The sequence below is a fragment of the Phyllostomus discolor genome, chromosome 4 (genome assembly GCF_004126475.2).
Source record: "Phyllostomus discolor isolate MPI-MPIP mPhyDis1 chromosome 4, mPhyDis1.pri.v3, whole genome shotgun sequence".
Taxonomy (NCBI): Eukaryota; Metazoa; Chordata; class Mammalia; order Chiroptera; family Phyllostomidae; genus Phyllostomus; species Phyllostomus discolor.
This window is the reverse complement of record NC_040906.2, coordinates 18,010,192-18,030,121: the sequence shown is the minus strand read 5'-3', so window position 1 is coordinate 18,030,121 and position 19,930 is coordinate 18,010,192. Positions and strand designations below refer to the sequence as shown.

General features: G+C 41.8%; 1 protein-coding gene across 1 annotated transcript in view; it reads left to right on the top strand.

Annotated features, from left to right (window-relative positions):
- Positions 1–18,506, top strand: part of VWC2L (von Willebrand factor C domain containing 2 like) — a 151,865-nt gene extending 133,359 nt beyond the window's left edge. The window contains exon 4 of the mRNA XM_028511006.2: positions 15,381–18,506. Within this exon, the coding sequence (XP_028366807.1) occupies positions 15,381–15,529 (149 nt within the window). The 3' untranslated portion in view covers positions 15,530–18,506. The remainder of the gene's footprint in view (positions 1–15,380) is intronic.
- The last annotated feature ends 1,424 nt before the right edge of the window (positions 18,507–19,930 follow it).

Here is a 19,930-nt window from a genome sequence, read left to right as displayed (position 1 = left end):
ATGTATTCCCAGGAACGAAATAGCACCTCTGAGTGTCTCAGCACATCAGCAATGCAGAAAGTCCCTTTTAAAGTTCCATCTTGGAGGTTGTTTATTCTACAGCAATTCAAGCTTGGGCCAAGCCGATTGTTTTTCTGGTTTAAATTGCATCGAGGACCTCAAGGAAAAGAACGTAAACAGTTGGCAAATTTACAGCCTTTAAGTAAAATTGCCTTAACTTGAGGGGATTCCCTTAATATTGCTTGTTATAATTTTTTCTCATTTTAGAACTCTCCCATTTCATAAGAATTCAGAACATGAGGTGTCACACACAGGATCTGCTGCCAGCTAAAGTTAACACACACACACACACACACACACACACACACATGCACACACACACCACATCTTTTTGAAGTAAATTCCTTATGTATTGGGTACCACAACCAAAGGACAGAATAGGAACAGAATGAGAAAATTTAGATAATATTAATTATTTTTCATCAACACTTTAATTCTATCAATAAAACTAGCATACCGTAGTCTTAGGCCAGGAATCCATACCAGGAGGACTTTTGGTAAATAAAAAATCATCTAGTGGTTTCCAAACTCAAGGACTTCACTTCCCTTGTTCTCCCGTTTCACTCCTCAGTCTACAGTTTCAACGACTCTCTTGTTAATATCTCCCATCCCTTTGCTCCTGTCACTCCATGCCTGCCAAAACCCCAATGCTAAGCTAATGCTTGCAGAGCATATACCATATGCTAACTGTTCTCAGAACTGTCCTGTGTATTAACTCTATTAATAATCTCAACAATTGTGTTGGGTGGGTACTCTTATTGTTCCCAGTTTACATATGAGGAACTGGAGATAGAGAGAATACGTGACTTGCCTGAGGTCACACTGCTATGAAGTGATGACTTCCTTGGCATTCATAATATTGCTGAGCTCCAGTGGGAAGGATCACACGTGCAGTCAAATTGGCACCGCCACAAACTGTAGTCACCATCCTCACCTAGATCTTTACCCTGTTCAACCATTTTATTGTGTTTCCCCAGTCATCTGTCTTTTCTCATTCCCTTGAATGACTTCATCTTCTCCCTTCACTCTCAGCCTATTAGTGCGCCTCCTTCTTCCCAGAGATACTAGAATTATCAGGCAAAAACCTCTGTAGCTTCCTATTGTCTATTACAATTGAGAATGTTCCCCGTCTTCTATCTTAGAACAGATTTCCATTCTGTTTTGCTTTCTCAGGAACTCTATTCTCTCTGTTGTTCCGCCCCACCCAGCCTTTTTATAGTCACCCTCTCTTTCCCTGAGTCTTTCCCACCAGCACTCAAACACATTCATCTCTCTCCCATCCTAAATTTCCTCCCTCAGCCCTGGTGTTGTACAACTACCAACCGGGTTTTCTTCCTGTCTACATCCTCTTAACACCCACCCATTCTTCCACCTTCTTTAACCTTGCTCTTGGGACTCATCAATAAACTTATCTCAGCCCACACCTCATAAGCCATCTCAGCTTCATTGGACATTACTGCGACTGCTCCTACCTAAAATGTTTCCTTTGCTTGGCTTCTCTGATACCATGCACTGCTATTTTTCCTCCTTCCTCTCTGGGGACATCCGTTTAGTCACCTTAGTTGGCTCCAACTCTGCTCTCTGCTGTCCTAGGCCCTCTTTCTTCCTGCACTGCACCAAATGCTCAGGGCAACCTCATCCACTCTGCCGGCTTCGGTCACCATTCATTTGGCAGGGACTCCCAACTCTTTCTCCGCACTCAGTCAATTCCATTCCTCTATTCAGCTCCACTTAGATGATTCATGGTTGCACAAATCCAACATTTCTAACATCAGCCTCAGACTCTTTCCCCCAAATCCTGCTGCATTATCAAGTGTCCTGTATACTTGCTCAAATCAGAAACTTGATGGGCATCTTCTTATTCCACACATCCCATGTACCACCAGATCATATTGACTCTGTCTTCTAAACAGTGCTCACATCCATGCACTTCTCTCTATTCCCATGGCCACCACCATTTTCTTTGCCTGGACTAAGGCAAGAATCGATTGAATTGGTCAGCTTTCTAAAACACAGCCCTCACCTATGATTCAACTCATTATCTACAGTAAAGCCTGTGTAATCTGTTTAAAAAGTAAATCTGGTGATGTCACGGTTTCATTTGCTCTTTAGATGGAATCCAAAATCCCAAATACATTTTTTAAAGATTTTATTTATTTCCTAGAGAAAGGGGAAAGAAGGGAGAACGAGAGGGAGAGAAACATCAGTTGCAAGAGAAACATCAAAGTGTGAGAGAAATATCGATCGGTTGTTGCTTCTGGGAATCGAACTGGCGACCTTTTGGTTCACAGGCCAGTGCTCAGCCCACTGAACCACACCAGCCAGAGCCCAAATAGAGTTTTAACAAAGCACCAAGCACTAGCTTCTACTTATGTCCACATACTTTTATTTTGATCCCCCTTCCACTGGCTCTCTACTCTGCAAGATCTCAAATGCTGCCCTACACCCCAAGCTGTAACTACATGTAGGAACAGCTCCCATGTGGCTCCTTTGCCCCTCCCTCCCATTGTCACCCATCACTTTCTCAAGGTGACCTTCTGGGACTTCTAATCTAGATTAAATCTCCTTAATATGTGTGTGATTTATCTTATTTTTCATAAATTTTTATCCCATTATTATTTATATTGATCTTGACTTTTGCCATATCCACACAGGAAGGAAATGTGACAGTCTGGTCAACATTACATTTGTAGACTAAAAATATTTCTAGACTAGATTTATTCACAGTTTGTGGACTATTTTTACTAACTTTGTCATCATTTCTGTGTCATAGTTATTAGCTATCCATAGGCATTGTTAGATAGACATTAAAGAAAACATCATTTTGTTACTTAATTTACCCATGCATGTCTAATAATACAGGGTGAGGCAAAAATAAGTTTATACTTTTGAGTATGTGAAACACAGAGTTCATTCTTATATTGTTATTTATTAATTTATTGTGTTATTTTTCATATGAACCACTACAAACCTCCTTTTGCCCCACCCTGTACATTACTATGAAAATCCTGGAAATGGCAGTAAGGCAGCTTTGGTCATATGTTTAGAAAATAAAATAAAATGCTCCAATACTAAAACAATGAAATAGTCTTCCCATCCAGTTGCAAAACATTTTGTGTTTTTGAATATAGAGAATAAAATTAGAGAGTTTTCTGGTCCACCTCCATTATGAAACGTGTTATGAGTGCGGTGGTGGGCATGCTGCCTACTCTGCTGACAAGCGTACCCCACACCCCTGCCCCTCTCCCCCAGGGAGGACGTCTGTTTTATTCCAGTGTGTTCAATCAAGCATATCATTTTAAGGAAATAAAATACATTGGTACCTTTTGCATCCATGATAGGCAGTTTTCAAAGATGATACTCAATTAGTTTCAGAAGTAGAAAACTTGTTGCTTAAAATAATTTTATTTTTTGTATGAAATGTAGATAAAACCGAGTTGTGTAATCTTTTCTAACCGGAATCTATCCAAAGTGTAAATATATACTCTTTTCTTTCCAGTGACAACCAACTTGTTTTTGGAAAGTGAGGTCATGAAAGCATCCAGAATGGTTCCAAATGCCAACTTTCACACATGACTCTTTGATTCTCAAAGCTGTCATGTAAGTAAAATCACACTTATCAAAGAAACACAATTATGACAGCTCAGAGCTTGATACTGAAACTCGAAAGTTATTGAACCGTTTAACCACCACTTACTAGCTCAGAATTTCTCCTCAGGAACGACCCATTGCTAATAGCGCATGTTCTTGTAGCATGCTAAATTCATTGCCTTTTGGGATAAGCTCACTGTATTTTGAGGTATCTTCCAAATCTCAGACTATACTATCTTCCTAGTTTCCAGTGGCATGGTTTTTATCCAAGTCACCTTATCCTAAAGCAGGGGTTCTTCTATCTTAGCCTGTGTCAGGATCACCTGAATGTTTGTTAAACCAGATGGCTGGGCTCATACCCAGAGTTTCTGATTCAGTAGGTGTTTGATGGGGATGAAGAACTTGCAAGTCACAGATGTTTCCACTGATGCTGATGATATTGATCAAGGGCCTACACTCTGCGAATCCCTATCCTAGAGACACCCCCTTTTAACAGCATTAGTATTTCTTCCTGCAAATTACGTAAAACTTGGTTTCCTCTCGGTCCCTCCAAATGCCTCTTTATTCTTTCATTAATTCCTCTAAGCCAGTGCTGTCTGATAGAAATATCATGTGAGCCATGATAATTTCTAGATTTTCTAAAATAAAATTTTCTAAATTAGCCCCATTAGAAAAGTAAAAAGGAAAGAGATGAAATTAATTTTAAGAACATATTTGATTTCCCCCAATCTATTAAAACTATTTTTGTCCAACATGTAATGATATAAAAAATTATCAGTGAGCGATTTTACGTGTTTGATGGTCAAGGCCTACCAAGGCTTTGCAATCTGAGGTGTATTTCTCACACTGACAGCACACCTCACTTTGGATGAGCCACATCTCCAGCACTCCACAGCCACATGTGGCTAGTGGCCACCGCAAAGGCCAGCGCAGCCCTAGAACTCGAGAGTCAAGGAACCTGGAGAACTGATGGCTCTGCTTGGTCTGTCTCTCTCGGATTTTCACTGTATTTCCTCTGTTTAAAATGTGCCTGGTTTTCAGATGCGTTGTTAATTTAAAAACACATTTTTAAGGACAAAAACAAAACCATTATATCATTAAATGCACACATTGATTTTAAAATGTGTGCCAATATAAGAATTTTCTCCATTTTTATGCAGAGAACCAAACATAAAATGTCGTGATGCACCTGTTTTTCTCCTGTCATTTTGTTCCACTGAAATTCTCCCCCATCAAAAACCTTTCCTTCCAGCAAGACAATCTGTGTTAACAACACAGTTTTTGTGCTGTATTTTTCCTTCTTCCTCCTGTTATCCTACCCAAACACACACACAGAAGTTGGTCTGTATTTGTTTTATAAAAATAGGATCATCTTATACCTACACTTCCCAGCCTAATTTCCTTTCTTATTCAATAATAACTCACAAAAAAATCCCTGCAAGTCAGCAGGAGGTTGTAATTCATTCTTTTTTAATGGCTACAGTAGAGCCCGTGCAGTGGGGAACCATAATTTATTCAGCATGTCTGTTATTGGCGGGCATTCAGGTTTTATCCTACATTTTCAAGCAGGGAGAAAATGCTGTGGTGGGGGGAACCCTTCAGATAGATATTTTGATATATAGATACATATCTTGTCTACTCTCTCTTTTATTTAGCTTGCCATCTCCTTGTTAGCCTCTAATTAGACTTTCTCCCATCATATCTGAGCCTTTTCTTTCCAACAAACAAAAGCGCTTATCATCAGTAGCCCAAGCAAACCATTTTAAGTCATCTTCCTAGTGACTGCTTCCACGGTCAGCAACTGGCTCAGACCAGCACATCTCCCTTGAACCCTCCCCAGCGACGCTGTCTCTGTGCACAGGAGACATCCACATGGAAGAAGATTTCACTGGTATATGCTCACTCACTTGGCCAGAAAAAAATTAGTTGACATCAACAAGATTAATTTCTTCACTGATGTTTTAAAATGAACAAAATCAAACTTAGACTAGAAATCAAAGTACCTGGACTCGATAACCTCCCCGAAGTAGCACAGATTGTAACTCAGGTAATAACCATAATCAGAATGATAAATAGCAACAACTAACACTTATTGAATGTTAGGATGGGACAGGCACTGTCCTAATTGCTTTACACATGCTAATTCATGTGCGCCTTCAAAACTTCCGTAAGTAGGTACTCTTATTATTTTAATATAATTCCCATTTTATGCCTGGGGACATTGAGATCATACCTCCAGTAAATGGCCGCATCAGGACTGAAATGTGGATGTCAGAGTCCTGATCTCCTCACCTAGAAGTAAATTGACTCAACTACTCAGTAAGGAAGTAGTAAATCACCTCAGCTCCCCTCTCTTTGAACCTCAGTCCCTGGTATTACTGGTGCAATAATGCCAGTTCTCCCAACCTTAACGACTGCTGAGAAAAAAATAAGGAAGTGATTTAAAAACCACTGAAAGCTCTAACAACGGAGGCCGTCTCGTTCCAGCCTGGAAAATTTGGCTGGGACTGGTTGCTCCCTCACAGCAAAAACTTAGCAGAAAAGGGGGGTTATGCAACGGCAAACCAAAACATATGCTGATGGTACACACCCTTCTGAAGGGGCGGCCGGACTCGAAAGGCCAGCTAACACAGAGTGTGAATGATGCCAGATTCTCCCAGCCTCCTCATTTGCCTGAAATTACAAAAAGAGCAGCCAGCCTTTCCCTCTGCCGTGTAGCCTGACTGCATCCTGCCTCCCTGCTCCAGCCCTTGCATTACTTAATTGGAGCACCGGCTTATAAATCTTACATACTTAAGGGCCAGGAGACTCTCCAGAGCCCTCACACTGAAATTTGTGTGGGAGTTCAGCAATATTGAATTTTCAAATAAAATGATTAACAGGAACCTTTAGGGCGGCCTCAGAGAATACAATTCTTCTTGAATCTCGCCACCTTCATCTGAGGAAGCTTTTTGTTCTTGGGTTTAATAAAATGGTTGGAAAGGAACAGAGCAATGAGCGACTCGACGCAGAAAGAGAGGGGTGCTCCCTTTCCACTCTGGAGACTCCCTTTGGCAGTCGGAATCTTGTCACTTCTCTCCGCCCAGGCCTAATAAGACCACTGGGACATGTTACTGGGAAGGTTTCAGTCACTTAGTTCAATTCTAACTGCAATCAGCTCTAATTACTGGTTTTTTTAGAAACGTTTCCTCCAAGATTTTAATAGTCAGATGTGGGTACACCTGATCAGAAAGCCTATTTGCTTTTCCGTGGCATAATAATGTCTATCGGACTTCACGAAGCAGAGAATCATTTAAAAGGGAAAATATAATCCAGTCAGATTCAACCCCCAGACTGAGGCCTACATGCCTACTATTTGCTGAGTCAATGATTTAGGTTCTCTGCCAAATCAATATGGGATGTTTATGGTCTTACACAATAGGAATCTGCCTCATTTGTGCAACAGGAAGATCATTTACAACCAGTTTCTAAAAGACACTGCACGTCAATAATAAATATTCAAATCAAGGCCAGAAACTGCAATGCCCAAACAGGGACCATTTAGCAATATGAAGTTGTTATCAGAAGAGGATTTTCAGGGATGCCATACCAATTTATAATTTGGAAGCATCTGTAAAGTGATCGTGACCGGCCCAGCTGTCCTGGTCTCTGAGAAGGAAGAAGCTCAGCGGGAGAGAGGATCTGGGTCAACAAGCAACAAGGACAGGGCATCCCCTACTGAGAGATCTCAGTGCCAGTCCGCCTGCCTTCCGAGGTGATCACTGGAATCTGTTTTCTCAGCCATATCTGCTTCTTGGGAGCAATTCTGCTGTGCAGTTACAGAGAAGAGCTTGGGTAAAGCTGTTGCAGGGACCCACTTCTCTGCCCCACGTGGGAGTCTGGGAGTCAGACCTGCCCCTTTCCATTCACTACTATTTGCTTATTCACCCTTTTACTATCTATCTATTTATCTATCTATCTCTATCTCTAATGTCTCTTTGTCTCCCCCTCCAGGAGTCCCTCCTGTCTACTCGCTCCAGGAGTAGAATATTTAAATTCCAGGAATTTAAATATTCTACCCTTTTTCCTCCAACCCATCCCAGGTGCTATTAAAACATGGCACAAATGAAAAGTAGCTCCTACTCACAGAAAGACTGACTTCTGGAATGAAGCACAGAAAAGCGGCTGTGCATCCTGGAGCTCAATCACTTACTAGTGTGTGACTTTGAGAAAGTTCCTTGACATTTCTATGTCTCATTGCCTCACCTATAAAACAAAGAAAATAGTAGCTCATGCGAGGAGGAAAAAAGGTCATGCGTGAAAATTCTTTAAAAATACTCAAAAAGCATTCACTGAATTCGGTGTTGTCAGCCGGATCTGGGTTTCAGGTAAGCTTCCTGCAGGGGAAAGCTGAGCAGGGGAACGCATGATGATGACAGACGTTCGGGGTAAACAACAGCACATATAAACAGAGTCTCCTCAAGGAAAGCAATCAACCAGGGATCCGAATAAAGGGTGGAGATTTAAGCTCTCCTATAAGAGAAGGTGTTTACCTCTCTGCCCTTTATCAGGCCTTTAATCTCTCTCAGCATTACTTTCCTCCTTTGTGCAATAGGATTCATGGTAAACACCATATATAGCATGATGGAGAATAAGAAACAAGAAAACGTATATGAATGTGATCTGTAAACTATAAAGAATTTTCCACTCTTGCTCTAAGCATTTGACTACATTGTCTTGTTTATTTTCTTCACAGCACAGAACGATTTGAAATAGCCCTGTTTAATTGATTTTTTCAGATTTACCCCTAGAATGTCAACTCCCTAAAGGCAGAATCTCTTTTGTATTGAATTATTGGGGTGACATTTGTTAGTTAAATTACCATATTTTGTCATGTATAATACACACCCAACACTTTTGTGTACATTATACACAGGATTATTATACACTTTGTTTTCTTTGTATTTACATTATTTACTGTTGTTCAAGTACAGTTGTCTTCATTTTCTCCCCTCTACTTCCCTGCCCCATCCATCCCCACTTCCTACCCTCAATCCTACACCATTTGGCTTTGTCCATGTGTCCTTTATACATGTTCTTGATGACCTTTCCTCTATTTTTCCCTCATTATCCCTCTCCCCCCTCCCCTTTGGTTACTGTCAGTTTGTCCTTTATTTCAATGTCTCTGGTTCTATTTTGCTTGCTTGTTTGTTTTGTTGATTAGTTTCCACTTACAGGTGAGATCGTATGGTATTTGTCTTTTTCACTGTCTGGCTTATTTCGTTTAATATAATGCTCTCCAGTTCCATCCATGCTGTAGTGAAGGATAGGAGCTCCTTCTTTCTTTCTGCTGGGTAGCATTCCATTGTGTAAATGTACCATAGTTTTTTGATCCACTCATGTACTGTTGGACACTTAGGTTGCTTCCAGCACTTGGCTATATACATTGTGTTACCCATGACGTGTAATCATTATACCCATGTATAATACACATCCTTATTTTTCCCTCAAAAAGTTGGGGGGAATTGCAAATTACACACAGAAAACCATGGATAGGTTTCAGGTATTGAATGCTATAATACATCATCTGCATATTGCATTGTGTGTTCACCACACCAAGTCAAGTCTTCTTCCATCACCATTTATCCCCCCTTTATCCTCTTCTACCTCACCCTACACCCCTTCCCTCTGGTAATCACCATGTTGTTGTCTGTCATGTTGTTTTCTTTATCATTAATAGCTGTATCATTCATGTACTTAGAGAAGCCTTGTTCTGAGTGCATAAATATTCAAGACAAGCATACTGGCAGCCTGTGCCAGGGGAAAAAATAATCAAAGCAGATGAAGTTTCCCACACTGATCCGTCTCCCCATCCCTCTTAGAATCAGAAATGAATTGTTCTCTTCCTATCATTTGGGAATTCTCCACATATAAAGAAAGCCCATCTCTCCCTAGAGAAGCTACAAATGCCAGATATTCATGTCCCAGGCTCCCTTGCAGCTAGGGTACAGACATTTAACTAGTCTTTGTCATCGGGCTTACTTTCTGCACACTTTAAATTGAAAGCTAGTAATTTCAGAAAGCACAGGCCAACACAGTCTTTATTCTAGCAAGACTGGTAAGGAAGAGAGCTATGCCCATGGTTCTGGCAGCAGTGTCTAGGGTCCTGGGTTGATGATGTTGATGGGGCGGGCTGCTATATCTGCACCCAAGGTGTGTTTTCACTGGATCAAATCTGTGGCATTATTTTGGTCCTTGCTCTTGATTGTATTATGTGCTAAGCATGGCTCTCTTGGTTATTCTGGATAATCTCTGGATAGAATTTCCTCTAATTTGTGCCCTTTGTCCAGGATTGTTTTGTTGCTTGACTGATAAAATCCTCCTCTTCCCCAACATGCCCAGCAGAATCTCCATCAGAATGCACATGATCCTGATTCCCTAGTGGACTCCAAATAAGTCTTTCTTCTTTTACAAATGATCTTCCCCCTCCAGTGTTTTTCCTTCCCCTTCACTCAGATCAAATTATATATTTCCTCAGCCTTGTTTTCCCTAGGAACTTACTTTCTATAGGCATAATATGATCAATTAATTCAAGCCAATGTATTAATAATTGACACTAATCTAGAATTACCCCAGCACCTTAGCAGATATTTTTAATACCTCAAAGCAAAGGAGAAAGAAATGTATTTTTACTACCAAACAGCACCAGTGCCTGTGAAGGCTCTTATCTATGTCTGTAATCTCCAAGGACCTATGTCCATCAAGATGTCATATCTAGTCTGACCTTGGGTGCTCTGTGGACTAATCACATAGTGACACAATGCACTTCATGTAATCAATGCTTTTACTTTGCGATTGCACACACATGCACACACACACACTGACCTACCTAAAATACTTCAATAGCTTCCCATGGCTTTAAGAATAATAATAGAAATCTTTAACACACCCCAAATCTTTCCATTTACCCACAGCCCAGATCAAGTTCTCTGTTACAACCTCCCACAGCTCTCTGATTCTGCTCTTCAGGGCACTGATTCCATGTTACATATTTGTGTCTTCATGCAACTGATACGATATTTAATATCATAAGCAAGCATACATCTATAGGACGTGAGATCAGATTAGCCATAGGCTTCCTTTTCCATATAGTTTCTATGCATCCATTTATGCAGGACAATGTTAGGGTTTATCAAAAAAGACAATTTCAGTGGGTGAGGAATCTGCTCAGTTCTCACGACAAAAATACGACAGACTCCTTTCTATTCTCTCCTGTTTTCTTAGGTTCTTGAAGCTGGAGGAGATCATTCCAGATGCCTTTTCTCTGATCACTAGATATTCTATGTAGATGCTTTACGGGCTGCTTTTGTGAGGTTGAGGTGAAAAGACAGGAAAAAATATTGCTGATAAGGCAGTGCTCCAGGCTCCCACAGCTACCTGGCCAGACTGGCCTTCCTTATAAGATTTTGAATGATTTCTATTGTGGAAAAAATGTCTGCAAACCAGTTCTTATTTTATAGGTGTGCAAAGTAACTGCTCCGATAACAGAGAAAATTATTCATGTTTCATGGGAAAGAATTTTTTATGTATGAGAATTCCTAGACTGCTTTTCCCTCTCTCCTCTCTTGCTCCAACTCCCAGTAAAGATTTAAGCTGCAGTTCCCATTGTAATGCATTTTCAAAAATATGAATCCTTTCTGTGACTAGACAATATGGTCCCCCATTTGTATTCAGGTTACAGAGTGCTTGCCTAAAGTCACATTTATAATTAATTGTAGAACCACAACTTACACCATGTCTCCCGAGTAGCAGTTTCCTTTCATTCACAACCAGTGGGAATTGCTGCCCGCCAAAGGCCGAAGTCTCTTACTGCAAGCATCTTACTGCAAGTACCTTTTCATTGTTAGATAAGTTATGTTTTCTGGATGCACAATCTAAAACCAGTAGATCTGATACAGATCCACAGAAAAATAGTCTCACGTCTTCCTAGCCATCCCATTTCTTACTTCAGTATGAATCCTCAAACGAAAACCAAATGGACTTCCAAATTCTAAATAGAAACTCAGGATCTGGGCAAAGAAGGGACTGTATGGATTCCATCAGGGAAGTCTGACTTCATATTCTGTTGATGTCACTTACCAGATACCTGATTTCATACAAGTCATTTTCCATCTCTGAGGCTCAGGGGGCTGAGGATGCAAATGTGGACCTTGTTATGATTTATTGGAAAGATTAAATGAGACAAACTCGGCATGAAGTAAGTGCTCAAGAAATTATCACTCTGTGTTTCCTTTCATTAATAAATGTCAACGCCTATATTACTAGGGCTAGGTCTGGTGTCTGTGTGTGTGAGGCCTGATCTAGAAGTTCACAAAATTTTGCTTGCAAAATAGAGCTGGTTTGTTCATCCTATGTCATTCAGTTAAACAAACATATACTGAGTTTTTAATATTTGCTGGACACAGTGTTAGAGCTGGACCATAAGAAATCATATTCAGTTCCTGTTTTCAAGGAGCTAATGATTTAAATCATACCTGACAGATGAGACATCCCGTGTTCCTAAAGATCCCTAAGAGAGAAGATCTCCCCACACCGTTGGGAGCTCTGCCACACTCAGTTCTCAGTTCTCTGAGCAATTTGAGCATGTTTACAATTCTTTGGCAATCGATGTGTCTCCACTTTCTCTTATGCTAGCCGTCAGAAGAAAGAAAGAACAGTTGGTCACCATTTTTCACCTAATAAGCCTTCATTCCCCGAGAGTTATTGAGTTATTCCTCTGTCTTCTCTTTCTAGATTAAATAATTCCAATCCCTTTAACCTTTTCTCAGAGGTCCTATTTGCCAGCCTTCAGTTTAATCATTTTCACTGCTCCCCTCTGGAGTCTCTCCAAGTCTTCTGCATTAAAATACGTTGCTTTTGCTATTGAGTTCACTCTTCAAAGCATCTTATTCTTTCACATAAACCAAGACAAAAGACAAGCAGCTCCCAAATAAAAGGAAGAGAACAGACAGAATGGTAGATTTCTTGTGTAAAGAATTCATGTAGAACTCTCACATGCTCAGAGAAAATCAGCATTTACTGCCACCGCTATTAAGAAGGACAGACCAAAACCAAAGCAGTTTCTGCATTGTGCCAACCATAATGTCTGAGAATTATCTAAATTACTTGTATGCAGATCAGACTATTAACAGCAAACTCTAGGCTGGCTTAAGCTATGCCTGAAATTTTCAGAAGGGTGATAAGTAAAAATCACTGTTAATGAGATCAAGCAAGATTTTTTGATTCTGCAAAATACCTCTCTGGCTGCCAAGGAGACCATAGAGAAGTCACTGTGTTATTCACAGGTAGTGCCTTTGATGGTCAGTCCTAGCAAAGTGCAAAGAATCTTTCTTTGCATTCTGTCAATCAATATAAATTAATATTTCCTGAGCTGAGTGCAGCAAATTCTAAATGACTCTTAAGAAATGATGTATTGAGGCTGATCAAACACATACTGATCAGAATATGGCACTGACATAGGCCGAAAGGGCCCATGAAAACCAGAACCCTAGCAAAAATAACTCCTCAAGACATGCATGATGACTTGTCAGAGTTCCTTTTTTACCAACGAGATGAGCCTGACCCCTGTGAGCCTGCAGTGTTCTTCTGCCCACTCACATGCAGTTAAGATTCTTCTGACAATTTCCAAATCCTCTCAAGGAGCCGGGAGCACACTTACTGAATAATATTCTGCCTTTTTAAGGGAACTCTTTGATCTGAAACCACTGTTAGAAATGGTTTTTCAATCCCCCACCTGGAAAAGTTACAAAGTGTACAATTGGGGTAAAGAGGATTGGTTGCAAGTAGAGAGGTGGAGAGAGAGAAAGGGCTACCTTGCCTGGGTTGATTGCAGAATAACAGGTGGTAGTCGTCACCCGGTGCCATTTCTGAGCTCGGCTCTGGCCAGGTCTGACCAGGTCTGACCTAGAACGGGCTGCGCTGAGAGAGGTCTGTCAAGAACAGCCATGGGAGAAGCGGCTGCCTTCTGGAAATGCCTCCTTGCCAAGTTCTCCGAAGACTCCCTTCGTTCTGGTAGCAGAACAACTTCATGATTTGGTGTGGCCCTTTCTCAGGGAAGTACAGTCCCAGAGATAGTTGAATCTCTCCAACAATGTCTAAATCCAAAGACTTTTGAAATTGATATAGTGATCCTTAAATAATCAATAGCTTGGGTGGCCAGAGGCCTATAACCACAGCATCATAGGAAGTGGCCTCCTGGGTAAAAGTAGAAGTTCACTAGCTGTTTGATTGTCAGCCTTGAACTGTTATATCTTTCCTACTCTTACGAGTTCTCCATGTCCAGGCGAATGTCTGAGGTGTTTGTTCAGCAGAGTGAAGGAAAGTCGTAGGTGCACGAACGCTCCTGGGAAGTGCATGCACAGCACAGGGAGTTCTAAAACAATGGGTGGTGAGGGCCGAAATATATTCAATAGTTTCACATTTGATAAGTAGACCTTGTTACTTAGTAGTTATCATCTTTATAAAAGCAAGATTCCAGTTAGGAAGTAGACTACAAATTGCCCGTTTTATTTATTTGAGAGTAAATGCAGTCTCATAAACTCTCACCAAGGGGTAAGAGAGGGAAAGTGGGGCACCGATACCAATGTACGCTGCCATGTTACTTCCCAGTGGTTGTGGCAAGTGGCAAGTGGCAAGTGGCCAGTAACGTGGGCCAATAAATCGTTGCCAGACACGACTCTGTGTTCCCTCCCTTTATCCTACTACGTACTTCAGAGACATATCAAATTATTTCAAACAAACAGCGATCTGTGCTGCCCCGCTATAATCCACGGCACCCTCAGAAGCAATTTTTATTCCATTTGAATCTGAGAAATAGTATCGCTCGCAAGGAACACGGGTTCTTGAACACAGGGAGGGTTAGATAAAACAAGTGAAGGGAAAGTCAGAGAAAGGAGGGAAAGACAAGAAGGGAAAAACTGAGACTGGCGAATCTTACAAACGTCCATCTATGGTGAGCAAATGACATTTTCGGTAAAGAGTTTCTGAATCTGAAAAAGTAAAATAAAATTCTGGTTGACTTTCAAAAGCCAATCATTTGGGTCATTCTTTAAAAAAAAATAGATAGCCAACAGATTAAAGGAACTCCATTTATAAAAATCAAATGAACCTCGAACAAAGCTTGTTTGGGACATGAATAAATCATCTGGTCATGAATAATTCATTATTATCAAGAAACAAGCTGGGGATTCCAGGAACCAGGCTTAGGGAGGTGCTGGAACTGGGGAGTGAGTGAGTTCATCATCTCATACCCGCCACGGGAAGCCAGAGAACAGCCCGCGGGGTACCATCATCTGAGGCAGACCTCGCTAGACCCCCACTGAAGTTTCAGAGGACACTTCGGCAGCCTTTACACCCCAAAGCCAAGAGCAAATAGCGTTTAACCCATAAAAGCTTACTTTAGAAAATTGCATGTACTCAGTAACAGACAATAATATTTTCTGAGCGTGGAATCTTTTTTTTAATGCATGCTATACACAGGGAATACTGGCCATAGGCAACAGACGGTCGGAGTTGGAAGTTTTTATTTAAAGGAGATGGCTAGAAAATCCTTTCACGATAAACTGTCCAGCGTAGTCTGACCTTCTGATTCATGGTATGGGGGTTGGATTTTTTGACTGGGGTGGGGTAAGGGAGAGAGAGGGCCCCTCTCAGATTCAATGAAATAATCAATGTATGTGTGTGTGTTCCAGGTCCAAACTGCTTTGCAGGAACGACCATAATTCCGGCTGGCATTGAAGTGAAAGTGGATGAATGTAACATCTGTCACTGTCACAACGGGGACTGGTGGAAGCCGGCTCAGTGTTCGAAACGCGAATGCCAGGGCAAGCAGATTGTGTAGAGCACACTCCCCACCGAGGACGCGCTCTTAGGAGAGGACGCTATGGCTTCGCCTCTGCACACGTTTCAGACAAAACGGGACACACAGACAAACTCCTGCCAGCTGCAACAGGGTCACCAGCAAAACCTTTTAGGGTTGACAAAAGTGAATATTTTACTAAGAGGAAATTTTTCTCTTTCTCTCTTGCTATATAAAATATATATAGTATATAGCTACCGAAAGCGCTTTTGTAATTTCCACGCTTGATGGTGACTTGACGACTGGACTTGTGGAACAGAAACAAAGACACGGCCTTGTCCGGGCCCCTTCTCCGGTGACACCTCTAGCCTGCCAGCTCACCGTCCTCCGAGTTCATTCATTTTTACTCTCCTGTTCGTCACACGTGGCATTTTTCTCTTGTAGCATTTCTTTTTCCCATTTAGAGTCTAAGGGGCCAGATTTCACCACACAGTCAAGTTTTGAGTTGTGTCAAACAAGCTTTGGTAAAGAGATGTCAGGGTGAGGACCCTGCCTGACCAGGAAAACTGAAAGCATCCAATCAACCAATGGCTCCCCTCGCGTGACTCATGCCCCGTAGGCGGAGAAAAGAGAAGCGCACACAAGTGGACCTACTGCTGGGCAAGGCAGGGACCTGGTGCTCGGTGCATTGTTTGGGGACTCCCAATTTCATTCTTACAAACCATAGATTTCATCTGCAAAACCTTGAAACTGCCAATCAAAAACTAGTATGTGAAGTACACCACGAACGGGACTAAAGAATCCAAAGGAGACAGGTATTCCAAATTGTAGCATTAATCACTAAACTTTCTCATGATGCTGAATTTGAGTTCAGCTTGTAACTAAACACACTCTAAACCCACTGTCAGCTGGCACTATCCACACCAGAACCAGGGTGAGTAGCCACACTGTGAATCTGAATCCTTCTGAACACTACCGGCTTTTGAGTTCAAAGCCAGTAGGACACACAGGCAGTGTTTATGGTTCAGGACCGCGATTGCCATGTTAGAGTAATGACCACTCAGCCCTATGTCTCAAACACGATTCAGGACACTCTTTCCACCTCAAGTGCTGACTTAAATCAAAGATTAGGGTAGAGTGAGTCTTGCACAATACAATTCCATTTGTTGAACATTTTTAAAAATGTATATATTAGATACTGACCAATTAAAGTGAACCTTTGAAGAGTCTCAAGGTTGCCCTGGTAATGCTGCTAGTATAGTAACAGAAAAAAATAAAGTACACAGGGTATCTGATGCCACCTCGAGTCAAGTGCAAATTTAGCAATTCCGAAACCACATGGCATAGTTAGTTGCTTATTCTGCTTTCCTGTCAAGATCTGGCAAGGTCCTTGAGGAAACTTTAAGGTTGTCTTCATTATCATTGTTCTTTCCTTTTCTGCTCCCACCCACCCTGAGCTTTGCCATAACTCCTGTGGAGTGCCGCATTCTAGAACAAGGTTTCTCAACCTCCATGCTATTGACATTTGGGGCAGGCAATTTGTTGTTGGAGGGCTGTTCTGTGTATTTTTATGTTTCGCAAGATTCTTGACCTCTATTCACTAAACACTAATAGCAACACCCTAGTAGTAACCACAGAATGTCTCCGGACATTCCAAATGTCCCTGAGAGAGTGGGGAGTGGACAAAATATCACCTGGTTGAGAAGCATTGGTCTAGAATAATCAGTCTAGGGCGGTCTCTGCCAGGGGACATACCAGGAAGCTCTGGCCGAGCCTGTGGTTGGGGGAGCCTCTGAGCCCTTTGGGACATGCACAATCAGCAGCTCGGGGGGGGGGGGGGGGGGGGCTCAGTCTCCTCCAAAAAGAGCGATGCTTCTACGCCATAGGTCCACCCTCAGGACACATAGTTCTTGGGTCTCATCAACCGGATTTTCATTTAAAATGGTCAATCTCTCGTCCCTGGAAGCACCTCCTTTCTTCAAGAAAGAGTTGTCATCCCAAATTAACGTGTGAACGAGTTGGACCTGACACTCCTCACACACACTGAGCTTGTGTTATGATACAAATAGCCACGCCGGTGCCATGCAAGGAAGAACACCAAGCCGCCTTCCCTTAGAACACCAATTTGCAGTAAGGTTGGTGCTTTTCAGTTGCCACCATGGATACGTCATAGAGACAGTCATGAATCATTCATGAGCAACTCTGCATGATTTATTCCTGCACTCCACAGTCAAGGCATTCCATACTTCAGCTGGTGTCTAGACAGAGATGTATTACAGAGCTTGCTTTGCCCTGAGGTTGTCTGCTTCCAGCTTCAAACAGCCGCACTCTTGGAAAGAAATAATAAAAATTAAAAAAATGACAGGAAATCAGGTTGGAAACCCAGAAAGCATCATTAATGGAGCCGTGTAGCATAGTACCCTATGTATTATTAAGGAGCTACTATGTCCTCTTTAGAAAACAGAGAGAGGGTGCCACAGGGGAGCCAGGGTGCAGGGATTCTGCATCAGTGCCTCGGCACTGTGATAGTTGTGGTAAGAATTACCTGCGAGAATGAAGTACAACATCCACCCAGAGAATCTCTTCGGAGGGTCCACAGAGCGAAGGCTGCTTGGCGGCCTCTGGGACCCGCCATAGAAAGGGATTCATTTTTTATCGTTGTTGTTGGATTTTTTTTTTTCTCTCAGTTTCACTGTCAGCAGTTTCCTTTAAGACTCCGTGGCACTGACATCTCTCCCCTTTTAGGGAGAGATGAACCTATACTGTGACAATTTCCCATGAACCATAGAAACTGGCAGCTTCCTTCTGCCTGGGCCATTGAGGAATCCTCTCCCAACTCTGAACGACAGAGTTCCGGTCTCATCTGTTGTCTTTCCTTTCCTTGGAAGGCTCTGTCTGCCACTGCACCGTCACCTCTCTCCTTATATGCCTACTCCGTGCCACCTTTGGTTCTCGGCTTTAACTACAGCTATGCTTCAATAAGGGATCAACAGCCTGTTTGTCAGCTGATGCCTGTCTAGGAAAAAAAAAAAGATTCAGTTTCTAAAATCTTTGAAAAATGGTGTGCCTGAAAACTAGTGAGAACAAATAAAAACCTAAACACTAAACTGTAAAAAGGGGATTCTAGCAACAATATTTGATGTGTAAAGAATATATTATTAAAAAATTATTTTGTTAAATATAAAGTGTGTTAACCAGCAAGCATTGTTCGTGGTCTATTTTCCTTCCCGAATCTCTCCCTTCTCCATACCCTCATCTTTTAATGACTAATTCCCAGTGACTTCTGTCATCTGAAAGTACATGTATCATTAGCATTATATTCCATTAGAATGAAGTGTGAGCGTTAGCATTTGCCTGTGTGCATTTTCATTTTTCATAATATAAGGCAAGGCTGCCTTCAGGGTCAGAGAGGATGCTCAAATAAGGCAGCAGTGAGAGCGTGCCAGGAAAATATTTCTGCTCACCCAAGTCCATACACAATGCTGATGACAATCAGTAATTATTGAGTGCTTGCTCTGAGGCAGGCCCTGTGCTGTGCCCTGAACCCATGGGGTCTTGTTCATGCCACACAGCACACCTACAGGGGAAGGGGCTCCTTCTCTCAATCCCTGCTTTGCTGTTGAGGAAAACAAAACACAAACAGGCTAATGTGTCCAAGGTCCTAGGGTAGGCGGTGACAAAGCAGGAATTTTGTATTGTAAAAGTTTCCAACACATACAAGAATCAAGAAAAGAGGATAAGAAACCTTCACTTACCCATTGCACAGATTTAACAGTTACTGAGATGTTGCATAATGCTTCATCTATTCTTCTTTTCCTTTGAAGATTTGAAATCAAATACCAAGCAAGCATTGTATGGCTTCATCCCTATATCTTGCAGTAACTATCTCTTTGAAAAGAAGGGATAGTTTCTTACAAAGCCATATGCTATATTACCGAAACCTAAAAAAATTAAGAATTCCTTAATAGCATCTCCTCTCCAATCCATATTCGAATTTCTTCAACTTTCTAAAATATGAGGAGCAGGGGTATGTGCGTGATCCAAAACCACCCACAACACTGCATTGGGCTGTAGGGCCACCTAAGCCCAAAGTAGGGTTTGAATGCTGCTGACTGGCAGCTGTGAATTCTGCCAGACCCCCGGCGTTGTTGTTATTGGAGGGTTTGTGATGGGATAATGGCTCTTTTAGAGCTCCACATTGAACTCCCTTCCACATGCTGAACAAGGCAGGCGGCAGGCAAGAAGTGTTCTACCAATTGACCTTCAAGGGGCAAAAAAGAGCCCAGAGCAGGAACCCTTGCAGACAGCCAGCCTCTGGGGGAGCTGCTTTTTATTTGTACGTCAGCTTTCCTCCTTTCTTCTCTTTGAGACACACATAGACTGCCTCATACAGAGTAAAACAGAACAATAGCTTATAAATTACCATCACCTTCTGCACTATTG